Here is a 20,363-nt window from a genome sequence, read left to right as displayed (position 1 = left end):
CCTCAACCTGTCTATGTCCTTTTGAAGCTCTACACCCATGCGCAAAGCCTTAACACACTGGCCTAGCTCCAAGTCACCCCTCTTACGGAGGCAGCATCCGCTTAAGATCTCACTGGGATTGAGATCCCATTGCAGATTGGGAACTAGAATGAATAATCAGGCTACAAAGGATACTGCAGTGAAATTGATTCAGATTGAGCATGTTCCAAACTCCTGCCACTGACCGGAAAGGTATCAGGAACAGTTGCACATGCGGCAGGAACAGTGTGGGCTGACTGCACTTGCGCACTGTTCCTAATGCCTTTCCAGTCAGTGGCAGGGGTTAGTGAAAATGAAACTTTCACCCCTTTGTATTCCAACCTCTTGAGATAAAGTCCAACATTCCATTAACCTTTTTAATTTTATTTGTATCTTTCCATCAGCATTTAGTGATTTCTGTACTTGGACCTTTAAATCTCTGCTCCTCTGTACTTCCTAGCTTCTCCCCATTTAGAAAATGCTCTGATCTATTTTTCTTGGGTCTGAAATGAATGATTCACTTTCCCAGATTGGGCAAAACTGTGGCAGATGGATTTCAATCGCTTAATCTATCAATTTTCAACTTCCTGTTCCCATCTACATTGTTTACTGTGCTAACAAACTTAGCGTCGTTAAAAAACTTGGATGCAGTCTCTATTCCTTCATCCAAGTCACTGAGAGCTATAGCAAAAAGCTGAGGCTCAGTACTAAGGGACACCACTAGTTGTTTTCTGACAATTTCAGTACATACTTATTATCCTTATTCTGTCACCTACCTCCTTTCTATTTCCCTATTCAAGCTAATAGGTTGTCTCCAATTTTATACATGGTAATTTTTTAAAGTTTTTTATGTGGAAGCTTGTTGTATGCCTTCTGGAGGCCCTTATAAGTAACATTCATAGACATTCTCCTATCTAGTTAATTAGCTCCTCAAAAAATTCAACTAGGTTTGTTGGACATAACTCGCCCTTTACAAATCTATGATGTGTCTCTTATCAGCTTATATTTATCCAAATGCTGTTTTTGCGAAAGGACAATGGTGTATAATTAATTTGAGATTTTTTTGAACAAGTAACAAGCAATGTGGATAAAAGAAAACCTGTGGATGTGGTATACATAGATCTCTAAAAGGCACTTGATAAGGTGCCACATCGAAGGTTACTACACAAGATAAGAGCACTTGGTAATATATTAGCATGGATAAAATTATTGGTTAGCTAACAGGAAGCAGAGAGTAGAGATAAGTGGGTTTTTTCCTAGTTGGCAAGCCGTAGCTAGTGGAGTGCTAAAGGGATCAGTGCTGGAGCTTCAACTATTTGCGATCTATATAAATGACTTGGATGAAGGGATCAAATATATGGTAGCTAAATTTGCTGATGACACCAAGATAGGTAGGAAAGTAAGTTGTCAAGAGGGGGTAGAGAGACTGCAAAGGGGTATAAACAGGTTAAGTGAGTGGGCAAAACTTTGACGGAGTATATTGTGGGAAAATATGAACTTCTTCACTTAGGCAGGAAAAGCTATTTAAATGGAGCGAGGTTGCAGAACTCGGTAGCAGAGGGAGCTGGGTGCCCTAGTACAAGAATCACAAGTTAATGTACAGGTACTTCAAGTGATTAGGAAGGAAAATGGAATGTTGGTGTTTATTGCAAGAGGAATGCCATATAAGAGCTGGGAAGTTTTATCAAAGCTGTACAGAGCCTTGGTGAGACCACATCTGGAGTGCTGTGTACAGTTTTGGTCTCCTTATTTGAAAAATGATATAAGTGTTAGAAGCAGTTCAGAGAATGTTCATTCTACTCATTCCTGGGATGAAGGGCTTACCTTATGAAGAAAGGTTGAACAGGTTGGGCCTATACCCATTGGAATTTAAAAGAATGAGAGGTGATCTTGTTGAAACATAAGGTCCTGAGGGGACTTAATAGAGCGGATAACTGGAGGATGTTTCAATTTATGTGGGAGACTAGAACTAGGGGACACAGTTTAAGAACAAAAGATCTCCCTTTTAAGGTGGAGATGAGGAGAAATTTTTCCTGAGAATCATTAGTCTGTGGAATTCTCTTCCCTAGAAAGCAGTGAGCTGGGTCATTGAATTTATTCAAGGCTGAGTTAGGTAGATTTTTTGATAGATAAGGGAGTCAGAAGTTATGAGCGGCAGACAGAAAAGTCGAGTTGAGACCACAACCAGACCAACCACGATCTTATTGAATGGCAGAGCTATGCTCAGTCTCCCTATCCCTAATAGATTCTAGTAACTTTCTCACAGCCAACGTTAAACTAATGAGCCTGTGATTTCCTCATTTGTCTCCCCTCCCCTACTTAAATAATGGAGTGACAAGAGTAGTTTTCCAATTCCAGGGACATTTCTTGAATCAAAAGTTTTGGAAGATTTCCTCATACTTTTAATACCCTGGGTGAAAAGGACGAATCCAGGAGGTTTATCTATCGTTAATCTCATTAGTTACTCCATTGCCGTTTTTGCTAAACTCGTAAATATAGTTAGAAAACTAAAAATAAATCAAAGGAACTATCAGCATGCTGAAAGCACTGGATACTGCAAAGACTATGGGCCCTGACATTCTGGCAATAGTACTGAAGACTTGTGCTCCAGAACTTGCTGCGCCCCGAGCCAAGCTGTTCCAGTACAGCCACAACACTGGCATCTACCCAGCTATGTAGAAAATTGCCCAGGTATATCCTGTACACAAAAAGCAGGACAAATCCAACCCGGCCAATTACCACCCCAACAGTCTACTCGCTATCATCAATAAAGTAATGGAAGGGGTCATCAACAGTGCTACCAAGCGGCACTTGCTTAGCAATAATCTGTTCACTGACACCCAGTTTGAGTTCTGCCAGGGCCACTCAGCTCCTGACCTCATTACAGCCCTGGTTCAAACATGGACAAAAGAGCTGAACTCGTGAAATGAGAGAGACTGCCTTTGACATCAAGGCCGCATTTGACAGAGTTTGGTATCAAGGAGCCCTAGCAAAACTGGAGTGAATGGAAATCTGGGGAAAGCTCTCCACTGGTTGGAGTCATACCTAGCACAAAGGAAGATGGTTGTGGTTGTTGGAGGTCAGTGATCTCAGTTCCAGGACATCACCGCAGGAGTTCCTTGAGGTAGTGTCCTCAGCCCAGCCATCTTCAGCTGCTTCATCAATGACCTTCCTTCTATCATAAGGTCAGAAGTGGGGATGTTTGCTGATGATTGCACGATGTTCAGCACCATTCTCGACTCACCAGATACTGAAGCAGTCATTGTCCAAATGCAGCAAGACCTGGACAATATCCAGGCTTGGGCTGACAAATTGAAAGTAACATTCACAACACACAAGTATCAGGCAATGACCATCTCCAACAAAAGAGAATCCAACCTTCGCCCCTTGATGTTCAATGACATTACCATCACTGAATCCCCCACTATCAATATCCCGGGGGTTACCATTGACCAGAAACTGAACTGGACTAGCCATATAAATACTGTGACTACAAGAGCAGGTCAGAGGCTAGGAATTGTACGACGAGTAACCCACCCCCTGACTCCCCAAAGCCTGTCCACCATTTACAAGGCACAAGTCAGGACTGTGATGGAATACTCCCCACTTGCCTGGATGAGTGCAGCTCCAATAACACTCAAGAAGCTTGACATCATCAGAGGACAAAGCAGCCCACTTGATTGGCACCACATCCACAAACGTTCACTCCTTCCACCACCAACACACAGTAGCAGCAGTGTGTACCATCTACAAGATGCATTGCAGGAATTCACCAAGCCTCCTTCAACAGCACCTTCCAAACCCATGACCATTACCATCTAGAAGGACAAGGGCAGCAGATAGATGAGAACACCACCACCTGGAAGTTCCCCCCCAAATCACTCACCATCCTGACTTGGAAATATATCGCTGTTCCTTCACTGTCGCTGGGTCAGAACTCTGGAACCCACTTGCTAACAGCACTGTGTGTACCTACACTACATAGACTGCAGTGGTTTAAGAAGGCAGCTCGCCACCACTTCTCAAGGGCAGTTAAAGATGGGCAATTAATGCTGGCCCAGCCAGCGAAGCCCACATCCCATGAATGAATGAAAAAAAAAATTGCATGCAGTGCTGGCCACTGATATATTCCAAATGTATCTCTGGAACAGGTTCTTCAGTAAGAAATGGAACTAAGGCTACACAATGTGGATTTATTCTAAGGGGACAATAAACTGACAGTAAAAATGACACCGATTCTCACCCACTGGCTCATGTTGTGCTTCCCGATAGGGAGTAGCAGTAGGCTATAGAACAGGAAGAAACTGGCTGCTAGGCTCGGGGAGAAGAGTAAAGATGAACACTCAAACATAAAATTGCTCTGTTTGGCAACTTATCGGGGCATCTCCAACACTGTTAACTGAATCTTGGATCTGTAAAGATTTCATTTAGGGTTGCTTTGTGTAAAATCACGATTTAATATGTTAATGTGCATGAGCCTGTACTTTTCACAGCTGAGGAATTTAGTGATCTTATAAAACAGCAATGCACTCTCTTAAATTTTCCTCAGAACTTTGACATGTTCATCAGCCATTACAGTAATGTCAGCACGCCTCCCTGTGTCCACATATACAAACTGACAGGCCCTGAAGAAGACCACTTGCACAAAATGCCAGAATTCTGTGCCAGCATGATGGAAGCTGCAGGTGAGTGTCCTGATAGAATTTGCTATTGCATCGAATAAGCAAATACTTCCTATGGGCTTAAATGTAGCTATCTTTTCAGTATTTCCATTGATAAAGGCAGAGACCAGACAATTATAGTCTCATTGCCTCGTTGGTGCAGCTGTAATCTCCACCAAAGTGGCCACTGGAGCACGTGTCAGCTGTGGCTCAGTTCATAGCACCCTCGCCTTTGAATCAGAAGGTTGTGGGTTCATGTCCCACTCCCGGAAACCAAGAACTGTGAATGTACTCGAAAGAGTTACATGCGATCTGTTGATAACTCAAAAGAGTTACAATTTGCTTCATTGCCCCTGGGCAAATTAAAATGGGGTGGGGTAGGGAGGGGATGGAATGTAGCTAGTATTCCTGCTATCCAGTGCCTTCAGCATTTATTTATTTATTCTTTCATTGGATGAGAGTGTCACTGGTAGAGCTAGCATTTTTGCCCATCCCTAATTGCCTTGAACCGAGTGACTTGCTCGGCCATTTCAGAGGGCTGCTCAGAGTCAGCCACTTGCTGTGCATCTGGAGTCACACAGCCAGGTAAGGATGACAGATTTTCTTTCCTAAAGGACATCAGTGAACTGGATGGGTTTTTACAATTGATAGTTGTCATGGTCATCATTACTGAGACTAGCTTTTAATTCCAGATCTCTTATTTATTGAATTTAAAGCCCATCAGCTGCTGTGGCAGGATTTGAACCCACGTCTCCAGAGCATTAGTCTGGGCCGCAGGATCACTAGTCCAGTGATATTACCAGTACCATCTCCCCATAGCATGTGGGTGGATATCTGGTAAGGACAGGATTGGGCTGACTGTGATGACTTTCACAGTGGAATGCCCCCACTGTCACTCACTCACTCACTGTCACTCTGAGAAGAATTTCCACTTCAGGGAAGTGCTGGAGATGGTCAAGTGCCTGACTCTCTTCACACCAGCAAGAAATTAATGCAAGGAGAAAATTGGGGGGGAAAAGTATTACAGTTGTATGATATTTTGTTTTTAGAATCTAGTATAATGGGGAGTTCTTTGTGGGCATGTTTTTAGTCTTCAGAATTTGTTGGTTAACAATAAAATGGACTGTTTTCACCAAGTTCCAATTCCTCTGTATTCAGAGTAAGAAGACACGGAAAAATTGCAGAAATGCATGCACACACCATCCACTGGTAGATAAGTAATACAACTGAATTTTCTGAACATATTTACTGTGGTTCAGTTCCTAATCATGCAAAGAGAAGTCATGGTGTGGAACATGTGCCTACTTGGAAATTACTGCAGGAAACTTCAAAAAGGGATATGCACTTTATCCTAGTGTTCTGTGTAGAAACCAACTTTATTCACCAATTTTGCAAATCATGATGGCCTGCAAATAATATTTCTGGTGAATACAAATAGCTTTATTGTAATTATATGAATATAAAATCTCTTTATTTTGTGATTTAAACACTGATATATTCCTATTATATTGGTTGGATGGATAGGTGCCAGTTGAGAGAATATATTAAAAAATCTTCCCAAAGAATGAAATATGTTGTCCCTGTAATTAGGTGCCATTGTCAAGAGCCCTAAAATTAGTGGATTAATTGCTGAATAAACAACTTCCACCGTTGTTACTATCTTTGCAACTATGACTGGGATTCTGCTAATTAAGGTGAGAAAATTCCCAAAGGTGATGTTAACTGCAATTCCAGGTTAATGCTGAATTACCTGAGCACGAATAGGAACATGTGGGTTAACCTTGGTTAGCCTGGCTAGAGAGGGAAAAATCATCTTATTATCCTGCTCCTGATTATGGTTAGCTAACTCCTCTGTGAATTACAGATTTGTCAATTGAGGACAGATTAGGCTCGGCTATGATGGCCCCAATATTTCAACAACTTACATGTATTTGCTGTTGACACACATGAAAATGGTCTCCGTAGAGATGTACCAGTGTGGAATTGGTATCCACAGAGTTGTATCCCAATAAAAGTCAAAGCCTCTAGAAAGATGAAGTGTTGGTTTAATAAGTAATGAGGAAAGTGACTGCAGCCATTAAACAAAGTTAACAAGTTTTGTGCCCTGTAACTGAAATTCAAAAGAAGTAAAACTAAAAGGTTCCTTGATCAACCACTAGGTGGAGGTCCACCATGGGCAAGGAGTCTTGCATTCTTTTGCTCATCATAGGGTGGCTTACATGGGAAACCCTGGCATCCAGAACACAGGTATGCAGACTAAGGCTTGTCGGCCCCGACATTTCTAGGTCCTCAAAGCCGATGCAGCTTAGTTCTATTTGTGTTCACTTCTTACTGCTGTGTCCTGCTCGAAGTTTGAGAGCCTGGGCTTTGCAAAGGGTTCTTTTTAGCATTCCTGTTCATTGGATTGTTGAAATCAGCACATCAAAATCATGTTCAAATCGACAAATTAAAATTCTTACAGTTTAATGGGAACATTAATTTAATGTTTCATGTGCCCTTAAAGCACGTAAATGGCCTGTGCAGACTAAAGCACTTGTGCTCCAGTAGACAGCTTCAAGCAGTCTAAATAGGAAGAGGGGCAATATTAAAATAAATGATCATAGAGCACGGCTGACTGGGCTTTTTCCCTCTGAAGATAATGACTGTTGCTTGGTGCAGCCCCATATGCCAGCTGCTCGACGCATTTAACCCTAGTGAAGATGATTCTTGTATAAACCTAAACGATAAGTGTTGGTAGACCATACTACCAAGCATGATGCTGTTTTTTGTGCCAATTCAGGTAGCCGGCAAATGATTAGGGGCAAGGACCCTGACTAATATTTTTCTTGCCCAGCGTAAGGGCATTGAGATCATTTTTAGAGCCCTACTTGTCCTGATGGCTGAGATCAGCTAGTTCAGCAAAGACTCAGGATCAAAATGTTGCCCTGCGGTCTCTTTTAATGCTAGACTCTATGTACTATCTTTTTGGTCTCTGGAGGAACTCCAACTGAGCTTTGAATAGTGCTAATGCCACTAATTTCAGTACAGACTGGGCAAAACTTTGATAAACTGACCTGAATCCTTGTCACTTTGTAGAGTAAGTTCTAACTTTTCTCCCTTCTCTTGAACAGGTTGTCCCCCTGATTATGTGCCACCTGAAATTTTCAACTTCCCTAGTAAATCTGGTTTCAAGCTGTACGGCATGTTATATAAACCTCACAACCTGCAGCCAGCTCGCAAGCACCCCACTATCCTCTTTGTTTATGGGGGACCACAGGTAAGGCTACCAGGAGATATGTTTTCTCATTTTAATTTAGTATCTGGGTCATTTTTTTCAATTAAACAGCCAGCAAGCTTTTATAAGTGCAAGAGGAGCTTTTGAAGAAAAAATATTATTTTGATGTTCCTGAAGCTTTTTTTTCCCCTATCTTTGCATTTTTGCCACAGCCAGCATGCAATGCCTATCCGTAATTACCTTTGAGAACATGGTGGTGAGCTGCCACCTTGAGTTGCTGCATGGTTTGTGGTGAATGTACTCCCGTGGTAGTGTCAGGTAGAGAATTCCAGGATTTTGCCTAGCCAGATTGAAGGAACAGTGATCTATTTCCAATTTGGGTTAGCATATGTGAATTCAATTTTTTAAAAATCTAAACTCTACCCTTAAAGGATGGTGTCTCATGCCTATTGCCTATTAGTGGCTAGTGATTGTTCTGTTTGGGATGAAACCAAGTTGGGAGCCTCTTTAGAGTTGAGAAGTTCCAAGACTACATACTTGGCAGTAGAGATTCATAAACAAACCATATGTCATTTACTGGCTAATCTGAGTAATGCAGGTGTACAGTATTCTGCACTTTTGATTGTCTAAACAATAACCTTAATGAGCCAGACTGAGTAGCCCTATCACTGGGGGCTTATCTTCCTACTTTGCATCAGGTAAACCTACAAACCAATGCCCTAATAAGACAGGCTGAACAAGCAATAAGATATTTTCTGTTGTTAAGGCACATGATGTTAGCTCAGTAAAATGTATGAGTACCTCTACACACAGCTGGGTTTCTAAGCCCTGGCTCTGCTGACCTACATTTCTGCTATTTGAACTTGTATAGGGGGAAAGAGTGGAATGGGAAGTGTGCACACTGATTATTTGACAGCAGCAAAAGCAAAACACTATGGATGTTGGATATCTGAAATAAAAACAAAATGCTGGAAATACTGACCAGGTCTGTCAACTGCTGTGGAGAAAGAAAGAGTTATCGTTCTGAAACATTAACACTTTCTCTCTATGCAGATGCTGCTAGACCTTCTGAGTAATTACAGCATTTTATGTTTTTATATCTGGTTTGGTGACTTTTAATCGTGAAGGTAGATTTCTCTGCCCGTCAACACCAAGTGAACTAAAAGAGGATCTTGTCTTACTTTTTTTTTGTTCTACACTTTACCTTCTAGTTTTTCCTTTTACTTTTTACACACTGCAGCTGATTCATGGAGGCAAATAGTCATGTAGGCTTGAATGATTTTTGAGTACTTCCCCAAAGCAGCAGCTTTTTAAACATGTGCGAGAACTGTGTGTGTAGGCAGTCAGTGTTGGAGAGTTCTCCCACAAGATGAGGTTTTGGATGAAAGCCTTTTGACCCATTTAATGGCATCTTTCCAAATGCCTTGCTGCCTAATCCACCATTACCCTGTGAAGTTGTCAGTTTACATCAAACTATTAGCAAGTTTTCCCATCTGGAATTATAACGCATTGGTGCGACATATATTTGCAAATATGGAGGAGGAACTTTAGCACATGGCTGTAAATAGCACTACCACATGCCTTAAATAGCATTATAGTGTTTGTGGAAGGAAACCTCAATGGATACAAATTTTTAACAAGTCCCAGTTTGGTTAAACACTGGGGCAGCCATTACAAATTTCACAAGTGCACTTTTAAACTCCCAATCATCTGGCCTATGGCCTGCCATTTTTCTGCAGTCATTAATTTTCTCAGCCACTCCTTTACCTTCATGTCATGAGCACTTTTTTCCCCATCAAATCAACCAATTTGTTCCTCCTGATATATGGTCTCCATCCTAGATCCCTCAAGCCTAAGGTGCTAAGACTTGTATCTTTCACAACTGGTTTAACGATAGTAACTAGATCTTGTTAGTCCACATAAAGCATTATTGGGCTTCTCCTTTTCCAAAACAGCCCACTACTCTGCCATCATCATGGAAAGCCACAACTAACCCTGGCGTTTTTCTCTATAAGAAGCCATCTCCTTGAGCTGCTTTCACCTATCCCTCCACAGCCCTCAGTGGCATAGAGTCAATTAGCAGAGGGCACAGATATAAGGTAATTGGCAAAAGAACCGGAGGCAAAATGAGGAAAAAATTATTTTTTGCAGGGAGTTATGATCAGGAATGCACTGCTGGAAAGAACAGAGCAAGGAGATTCAAAAATAACTTCTGAAGAGATCTGGGTAAATACTTAAAAAGGAAACATTTGCATGGCTATGGGGAAAGAACCCTAACCCCTCCCACGTACAAACCAACTGATGTGGAGGAAATGGTGTGAAGACGACAAACATGGAGTTTGCCACTTTGTGACTTAACCCATCATAAAGCTAGTGAGATATATTGGCTGTGGCTTAAATATAGCAGTGTTCCAACAAACGCATACACATTCTGTACAAGCATAAAAAGTCGAGTCTGCTGCATTTGCTCCTGGCATATACTGAGGAATGCATTGCGAAATTGCACATTTGTGGTCTGTAATCTTGTGTCCATAAAAAATAACGAGAAGTAAATCACAGGTTGGAAATGTGGAGTTCTGCAGAATGTGATCCTGACTCGCATCAGTATCGGGAGCTGTGAAAGTTTTAACATAATAAAAACTGAAAGTAAATGAAAGTGATTATAATGCGTTGCTACTTAATTTAGCATTAATGGGGATATGTATATGCAAAAACATGATTTTTAGGTCTGGAAAATTGGAGTCGTCATATATTTCATGATTTACAGTATTTACATTTGTAATTTGTTAAATTGACTATAAATGTGTGATCACAGCCAGTATAACACCTCTCTGAAAGTGCTAAGTTGTACCATTTGCATGCTAGCCGTTTAAAATTCTGCAGGATTAAAACATTTCCAACAGATTATGTTCTCCACTTCTAAAGTAGCTCAGTCAGATAGAGGTACTCTGCATACTATTGTAGCTGTTCAGTGATTGTCAGGATGCTTTTCATTCATAGTAATTTATAATTGATTCCTGTTTGACGTCCACATATACATTTTTAAGTAGGTTACTGTAAAGCTGCCAAGTTAGGAAGCTAGGGCCCATATGTGAGGCTGTTTGAGACTGGACAGTGCGCTTAACAGTGGAGAATTTGGTGGAGCCCCTGCATTTTCTATTAACACCTTCACTCACCTGATTACTAAGAATATTGACTGTAGAATTTGTTCCCTTGTTCATGCAGGTCCAGCTGGTGAACAACTCGTTCAAGGGAATAAAGTACCTGAGGCTGAATACACTGGCGTCTCTTGGTTATGCAGTGGTGGTGATCGATGGCAGGGGGTCCTGTCAGCGAGGCCTTTTGTTCGAAGGTGCCCTCAAAAACAAAATGGTATTTTCCCTTTTACCGCAGTGGTTTTAATTGAGTCTTAACTAAATGTGTCCATACTCACCATGTTCTTGTAGCCTGAAGAACTCTACATATTAAAAAAATTCTTAACTACTTTCCCTTCTCTTGGGAAGACATGGATAATGGCACTAGGGTGCAGATTTCATCAACAGTGGCTGTTCATGTGTGCTCCTTAATGTTATGCTGGTGGGCTAATTAACCCTGGAAATCAGCCTTTGTTTTACTTTAAAAATGACAGGTTCTGACACATCAAATCATGTTCAAATGGGTCTGTGCTCTGCTTCACTTATTGTAATCTTAAATGTTGTTCCTTTAATTTCTCTGCCAATAGCTCTTCCTATGACCTCTAAGCTACTTGCTGAGATACGATCTGTAACTTACTGGAACCAAGTTTTCTCTGTGGTACCTTCAGTGTTGAGCTGCTGGTTACAGCACGTTAATTGGTTCCAATTGCTAGAAATCATCAGATCTGTCTTTTTTCCCAAACTGAAAAGGTGAGCGAATGAGGGTATTATTGGAGAGGAGTTATAGTCCTAGACACTATTGAATGGTTGAATGGCCTCTTTCTGTGGTGTAACTTTTCTATGGTTCTGAGAGCCCTGCTGTGACTGCCTCCTGGAACAAAATGTCCAAGTAACACTCTTCCACCACCATCCCCACCCCAATGACCCACAACGTCTGCAGCACAGACACCAGCTCAGCAACTCTGTTGAAGTTGTTGAAGCTGCAGATGCTTACCACAGATATGGTTGCCCAAGACTGCAACTCATTCAGCAACCTCCTGCATGTTGCAGTCACAGCACCTGCCCTACCATGCCTATCTAACCCTATTTATTTGATTACTTCACTAAATTATTAACTAGTTAACTAAAATAATAGCAGGTTATAGTCTCCTAACTTGGAGACAAAAGAAGGGCACTCAGCAGCTACTGGAGGTAAAATACAGAATAAAAAGCAGCACTTCTTCCCAACCCCACCATCGCATCGAATTCCCACTTGCACCAAATGCCTGACTTAGCATTTCAGTTTATGAAACACTATTCCTGGAACACGATGTGCTCTACACTCTGGAGCTTATGGCTCACATCCAAGTTACAACTGCTAAGCCATTAACACTTATTCAGGCAACCACTTTTAGTTTGGCAGTTAACTACCACTGCAGACAGTTTGTTAACTACGCATCTTAACTAGCTTGTAGTTTCTTTTGCAGTTTTAAAGTTCTAGTCAAATTCTGTTAATCTAAATTACATCTTGAGAAGTACTTACCAGAGGGATCCATTTGCACCAAATTCCTGCCTTAGCATTCTGCTTGCGAGTACTTTGTTCATCCTATGACTCTCTGCAATTGCAAATTAATTTCAAGTTGGGAGCTAGTTTTAAATTGTGGGGCCATGTTATTAGAAACTGTGCTGACACGACCCCAAATTTACATTTGTGACTTAAAGCTAGGGTACGGATGATTTTCATCTCATCAGATGAGCATACATTTCAATCTGTGTTCTAATTTTTCCACTTTATTGAGTTATGTCTCCCAAAGTTAGCAGTGTGATCTCTTGGGCCTCTGACACTTTGTAACCACCCACCGTCAATTGAGTGGACTTGGGGTTTCTACCCCCTGCCTACTGGCAAGCATTATTGCCTGAAGGCATGATTGTGACAAATCACGTAAAAAATCAGTAACACTGCTTGGCAACATGAATGTACTAGCTTTACTTTGCTAGATCCAAAATGCTGTTTGCCCAAATCAGAAGCAGTGACATTAACTTGATGTGTTATAATTGAGGTTTATAAGATTGATACTTGGCATGGTAACTTTAATTTTAGGGTAAATGAAGGGGGTCATGTGACCCATTCTGCAGTCTTTCCAATAATAAGCCTGGGTGGGTTTGATTGTTAGAGATCAAAGGAAGGCTTAGCTTGTTTTACTGAGAAGAAGGTACAAGGTATTTATGTATGGAGACAATGGTAGCAGTCTCTGGATTTACAATGAGTGGCCTGAGAATCTCAGGTCCCAAAAGGTGTTGAAGTTACAGGTAGAGTACCTCAAATCCGACTACCCAAATACCAGGCATTTTTATTAACCTTCCATGAATAGTGAGTAAAATTTTAAAGAATTAACTTAGCTAGACAATTTGGTTAGGCACTGCATTGGCACAGTGTAACTCCAGACTAACTACCAGCTTCCCCACTTCAAGCGACCCTTGACCCTACCCGACCAGCTTGACCCAAGCTGCCCGTGGCCCAAACCATTCAACCTGAAATCTGGCCTCGGTGTCAAGGGCATCAGATTTGAGGCATTATACATGTACTGGGTTATAACCAGTTGTGCTGTGACCTGTCCATATATTTATAAGATGATTGAGAGTTGGGGTCAAGGATAGCTAATTAGCATTTCTACCTGAATGCAAGGCAAATGTGTTTCACGTCCTCATGGGGAAGAGAGCGAGGGAAACCATTTTGCAAGGTCTGGTTACAGGCTTCCCTACAAATCAATGAATCTCATGCAGTAGTTCTGTGTGGCCAGCAGAAAGGAAAGGCTGTTTGACTTTGCAAGCTACCAGAGCTGGATGCGGGATTGAGGGCTGCATCCTGCAGCTATCTAAGGATTCTAGGAGATTTCATTCTGGCATGATCAGAGGGAAGAAGAATCATTGAAACAGGCTTTACTGTTGATAGTGGATTGAAGAAGCTTGCCGAAAACTGAGGAAAGCACCTGGAGGCAGTCACTCAAAGTTACTACTCAGCAAAACAGGAATACAGAAATTCATTGGAAGCTGGGAGCAACTGTAAGCTGTTTGCTAAAAGGACTGTAATTCCGTGGAGAGTGTGATGGGTAATTATACAAGGGGGAACATCACTTTCTGTAGCTTGAAGTAAAAGTTGCCTTTCATTGCAAAATGGTGTTTAGTCAATTGTGCTTTCTTAGCTCACCACCGCCATCTCAAGGACAATTCGGGATGGTCAATAAATTCTGGCCTAGCCATCAAAGCCCACATCCCTTGAATGAATAAAAAAAACTTATTACAGTAAAAGTTTTAAAACAGGAAATCTTGTCGTATTATGATTCTTTCAGCTAGCAACTGGAAGTTCAAATCCCTTTAAAAGTTATTGGTTTCTTCGGCGATTATAATAGTTGAAAAAGTCAAAGAAGAGCAAGTAGTCTTCAGCCCATCAAGCTTGTACATTTAGTAATCAAACTCACTAGCTTGACAATCAGTGAACATTTTGAACTCTCCGAATGATAAAAGGTAAATAGAAATGAGGGATGTGATCCGGCCTGTCTAGTTTAACCTTCCATAGAATTCTGAGGTCCTGCCCTCACCGGGTAGGTAATTCTAAGCATTCATCACTACCTGAATAATAATTTTTTAGGTCTGCTTTGAATTAACATTTCATTTATTCAGGTTAATACCTTTAATCCCACAGGTCTGACTTTAATTCTGGAATAAAAATGGAAAATGCTGGAAAAACTCAGTAGGTCTAGCAGAATCTGTGGAGAAAGAGTTAACATTTTGAGTCCGTGTGACTCTTCTTCAGAGCCATATGGACTCAAAATGTTAACTCTGTTTCTCTTTCCATGGATGGTGCCAGACCTGCTGAGTTTTTCCAGCATTTTCTGTTTTAATTTCCGATTTCCAGCATCTGCAGTGTTTTGCTTTTATCTTAGTGTTTAATTCTGGAATGTTGTATTTACAATTTCCTGATATGCTACTGAGAAATTGGAAATAGACTGACGTGACTTTAAGTTTTGTTCAATTAATCAAAACTATTCACATTGTTCTTAGAACTTCAAATGGTTTCATACCTCCTCAATGTCCCTTAAGCCCCTATACTCTTTTCCACCTAAGAGAACAAGTAGGTGACCTGCTCCAAGCTTTGTGTTAATGGTGTTCTTAAATTTTACACTCAGGTGTTCTAATCTTAAATGTGGAACTCAATAATTATTGAAACCTTACATCTCTTATTTTCCCCTGTCCTCCATAGGGTCAGGTAGAGATTGAAGATCAGGTCGAAGGGCTGCAGTGGGTCGCGGAGAAATATGGCTTCATTGATCTTAACAGAGTTGCCATCCATGGCTGGTCATATGGAGGTTTTCTCTCCCTCATGGGTTTGATCCACAAGCCCAAAGTCTTCAAGGTAATGAAAGGAGCAGCTGAATCAATTTGGATGAATCATGTTTAAAAGCATAATAAAATGATACCTGGGGCCAGTGTTGTGAAGTACATTGCCCACACTTGTGGTCTTGTGCAACTAAACTAAATCATGGAACCCAAAGTGAAATTACATTTAATCACTTCAAAATTTGCATGTAGATTATGGATCTGTTTTAGCACGTGATTTCAATCTCTTATTTTGGATTCATTTTATTGTTTAAAAAAATGCAACCTTATTTTGCAGTTTAAAGGGAAGTAAGAGCAAATAGGAAGAAGTCATTTAAATATTACATTACTCTGATAAGTTGATGCCTTGAACACTTGTGTCCCCAGGACATGAGATGTGCAGACTCAAATCAAGATGTTAGGAGAGTAGCGAGATTATTGATCCTGTAGAGTGATGACAGTGTTGGTACAATAATGTTCTTTACTATGGAGTAGAGGGTTGAAACTTTGCTGAGTTCTTTCTGAACTCGTACTTTTAGCCCAGCTTCTACCATGCTCATAGCATTAAGACTGTCCTGTTCAAATTGCTGCTGTGGTGTATTATCCCCTTTTTATCCTTTTTGACCTCGGTAGCATTAGTACCATCCTGCTCCATCATCTCTCCATCATCTCTCCTGTTGTCTGGCCCCGATGGAACAATCTTTCAATGGTTCGACTGTTAGATTTTCCAACACAACCAACATAGCTTCACCAATGGTTTTTATTTCTGACCAGAGTCCCCTGTGGAACTATCCGTTTTCCTCATTTTCCTTACCTATCCCCATTTGATAATTGCATCCAGAAATATAGTTAACTTTCATCTATATGCTGCTGACAAGTAGCACCATGAAAACACCAAGATGACCACTTTTATAGCATACTACCTGTTTGACATTGTCATGCATGAGTCAAAACTTCTGACCCAAGGCTGCTGTTCTTGCTGCCTGCCGTTTGACTTTTCTCCCTCCTTGGCTACTTGCTTAGACTGAACCAGCCACCAGTCCTGATCAACTCTGATGTGAGCTTCAAGTCCCACATTCAATCCATCACCAAAATCACCTCCACCTCTTTTGCAGTGACCTCCCCCATTTACCTCTCACAAATCACTGCTGAATGATTCGTACATTCTTTTTTCTACCTCCAGACTGGAATTATCTATTTTTATTCATTCATGGCATGTTGGCTTCACTAGCTGGGCCAGCATTTATTGCCCATTCCTAGTTTCCCTTGAGAAGGTGGTGGTGAGCTGCCTTTTTGAACCACTGCAGTCCATGTGGTGCAGGTACACTCACTGTGCCTAGGTCAATGCCAGGTGGTGCATCTGGTTTCATTCTTGTTTTTTTTGTGACTTTGTAGTGGTTTGATACAACTTGATATAATGGTTTGGGTAGCTTGCTAGGCCATTTCAGAGGGCAGTTAAGAGTCAACCACATTGCTGTGAGTCTAAAGCCACATGTAGACCAGGTAAGGACAACAGATTTCCTTCCCTAAAGGCCATCATTGAACCACGACAATGGTTTCATGGTCATCATTAGACTTAAATTCCAGATTTTTATTGAGTTCAGATTCCACCATCTGCCATGGCAGGATTCAAACCTGGGTACGCAGAGCATTACCCTGGGTCTCTGGAATACTAGTCCAGTGACAGTACCACTATGTCATCGCCTCCTCCTCCTTGTCATCCTCCAACAAACTTCAATTTGTCTAAAATTCATTCATACATATCATGTTTAGCACTGAGTCACATTTGCTTATTGACGTCATACTCATTGACCCATATTGCCTCTCGATCTCCCAATTTATTATACTTCCTATCATTTTCTTCTTTATCTACCTCATGGCCTCACTGTATGGCTGCAACTTCCTTTCGCCTTAAGTCCGCTCCTGCATTATAGCCCTTTGATTCTAGACTTTTATGTATGCCTCACCTCCCTCATTCCATCAGCTGCCTCGCCTTACAATATCGAACTCCTTTCCTAAAGCCTTTAGCCTTTACTTTTTTCCATACTTTTATTTTAAAAAAGTCTTATCCATTTGTTGGCGAAGAACGCCTAATTTAGCCACTGCAGCTCTGCATCTGTTATTTTTATTATTTACTGCAATGTAAAGTATCTTGAGATGCTCTGTGCATTAAAGATGTTGCTTAAATGCCAACGGTTGTAGGACTGGTAGTAGGTTGCCTGCTTACCTTTCCATCTTTCGAATGAGACATTAACCCTAGGCCCTACCTGCTCTCTCAAGTGGCCATGAAAACAATCCCATGACACTATTTTGAAGAAGAGCAGAGGAGTTATCACTGGTGTTCTTGCCAATATCCATCCCTCAATCAACATCACAAACCAAAGATTATCTGATCACTATTACATTGTCCTGTGGGAGATTGCTGTACGCAAGTTGACTGCCAAGTTTCCTGCATTACAATAGGGACGACACTTCAAAAGTACGTCATTCACTATAAAGTACTGAGTAGACCAGTGGGGATTTTTTGAAGTGCGATGCACTGGAGCAAGCCGAAGTTTAAAACTTAGATACTGAAACTTGTGATAAAATGCTCTCTTGTAGATAACAAGGTATCTTAATATTTTGTAGGTTGCTGTAGCTGGTGCACCAGTCACAGTCTGGATGGCCTACGACACTGGTTACACTGAGCGTTATATGGACGTTCCAGAGAGTAATCAACAAGGTTATGAAGCTGGTTCAGTGGCGCTACATGTTGATAAACTACCAAATGAGTGAGTAATATTGTTTCTCAAAGCAGCATACTGCATAGAATTTATAGCACAAAGACTTCTCTCACCCATCAGCTAAGCATATTAGCACAATCTCCCAATCCTTTCTCCGTCACTTGTTTATCCAACTTCCCTTCAAATGCATCACAAGTTGTTCCCTGTTATGTGGGGCACACAAAGATTTGTAGAATGTGTTCAGTTTAACATTAGAAATGGTACCAGTCATAAATGTGTATTATGTGAGGGATGATTTATTCTACCATGTTGATCATGCACTTGTAATTTTGAATTGGAGATTGCAAGTAGTGACTTGGATTCTGATCTCGGATATACAATACCATTACCTCTGCTTTCATGTAGGAAGCATTTGTATAGAATTTGGGCAAGTTGAAATAAAAAACTGCAAGTGCAATAAATCTGAATAAACTAAATGCTGGGAGCCTGTCAGCAGCTGAAAAATAGGCTAACATTTGTTTGGAGACCCCCCCCCCCCCTTTCATTAAAAGTGAGGGAGGAGAAAAAAAAGCAAATAGACTGGCTAAAATAAAGAGGGCTGGGGAGACCAAGTGGTGAAGCAACTATGTAAGTACTATTACTAAAACGTTCGATGCTGAACATTTTAAAATATTAAACATGTTTAGGCATCAAACATTAAAGGGAGGAAAAATTGCTGGATGGTGCACCCAAGATGATGCACATTCATAGAGTGAATTTAAAGATGAATAGAAATAACCCCAAAGTGGAAATGAGTGGAATTGAAAAAATAAATTGGCTGTTCTAATTGACTTGACAGTAACATCCGGCCTCATCCTGTCCTCATTTAGACAATGTAGGTTGAATGCTACAGCAGTATAGCCTAGAGTTCTCTCAATGCTGGCAGCAGTTCTGACTCTAATAAGCTTAAAGTAATTTCAAGCATCCACCTCTTTCATGCCCCTTCTGGCAAAGAGTTCAATGGTACATTGAGCTATGGCTACAATAAAATCCACATATCTTGCTTACCTCAGTTAAAGTGGTTGGATATCAATTGCTTGCCCCGAGAAACGTGTTAGCATGCATGAAGTATAGGGGAGACGATGGAAATGTAGATGTAAACTCAAGTTTTTCGCAGCGATATGATGGCTAACAGTGAACAGGGTTCAGGACTACCTACAGTTCCTGACTTATTTGCGATGGCCTTTTTGAAAAACGTGTAAAGGTGTGGCGATCTTGGTTCCAACTTGCCATTCTTCTAATTCAACAAAATAGAAATTTTATTTGAAATCTAAAAGAATTTGGAATTTAAGCTGCTGGATATTATCTGAACCTAATATAGGAACATTGAGTGTGTAGAAGTGATTTTTAATGGAAGTCAGCCTGAGTTCTGAATATTATTCGTGGGAAAAAACTGAAATCATTGGTAATAACTTTACCCTACTATTGAAGATTCATTAATAATTGCTATGCCCCTCCCCCTCAAACTTGGTCTTTTAGGTTGATTTGAAACAGTATTGTGCTGTATATCTGCATATTTGGTCTCAATCACAGAGCAAATTCACAAAAGAGGTATTGTGAGTTTTTGAGGGAGCGTGGTGTACAGTATGGTTCTGATTTGACAAAGCTAATGTGACTATTTTGTAAATTAGTATTGTTGTATTTTTGCATTGTCTATGTGAATACCAGACAACAAAGTGTACTTAAAATTGAAATATAATGGGAAGACCAACTGGTCAGCGAAGTAATTACCCAAACTCAACCTTGACTTTATGTTCTGGTATTGCCTGGTGGCTCAGCTGACCTCTGGCTGAATGAACCTCTACAAGGCTTTGCACAGTATTTCCTCTCTCTGGAGAGGTTGAAAAGATATTCTTGCAGTACTTGCACTGCCTCATTTTTTTTTTAATCTGCAAAATTTAATTAACAGTTGGCTGTGGAAAAACCTATAACCTGTGCTACCCTGTCCAGAGGAAGTAAAGGGAGCTGAATTTAGATGAAATAGAATGGTCATTTTGGTTCATTTTGCCTTTTTATTCATCGTTGTGATGTTTTGACACTTTATTCACCCAGGCCCAATCGTTTGCTGATTCTGCATGGATTTTTAGATGAAAATGTGCACTTTTTCCACACAAATTTCTTAGTATCACAATTAATCAGAGCTGGAAAGCCATATCGGCTTCAGGTAAGGTTATATTTTGTGACCAACTAACTTTATTACTTTAATATGAATGCCAAT

At 40.8% G+C, this 20,363-nt stretch overlaps 1 protein-coding gene across 8 annotated transcripts in view; it reads left to right on the top strand.

Annotated features, from left to right (window-relative positions):
• dpp9 (dipeptidyl-peptidase 9) overlaps nt 1-20,363 on the top strand; it is a 94,664-nt gene that overhangs the window by 71,930 nt on the left and 2,371 nt on the right. For all 8 annotated transcript variants that reach the window (XM_078555646.1, XM_078555648.1, XM_078555649.1 and 5 more), the window contains 6 exons: nt 4,568-4,703; nt 7,790-7,935; nt 11,119-11,265; nt 15,268-15,420; nt 18,012-18,154; nt 20,198-20,309. In XM_078555646.1, coding sequence (XP_078411772.1) covers nt 4,568-4,703; nt 7,790-7,935; nt 11,119-11,265; nt 15,268-15,420; nt 18,012-18,154; nt 20,198-20,309 — 837 coding nt within the window. The remainder of the gene's footprint in view (nt 1-4,567; nt 4,704-7,789; nt 7,936-11,118; nt 11,266-15,267; nt 15,421-18,011; nt 18,155-20,197; nt 20,310-20,363) is intronic.

Source organism: Cetorhinus maximus, chromosome 13 (genome assembly GCF_964194155.1).
Source record: "Cetorhinus maximus chromosome 13, sCetMax3.hap1.1, whole genome shotgun sequence".
Taxonomy (NCBI): Eukaryota; Metazoa; Chordata; class Chondrichthyes; order Lamniformes; family Cetorhinidae; genus Cetorhinus; species Cetorhinus maximus.
Note: the sequence above shows the minus strand (reverse complement) of the source record. Positions and strands in the feature narration are given on the sequence as shown.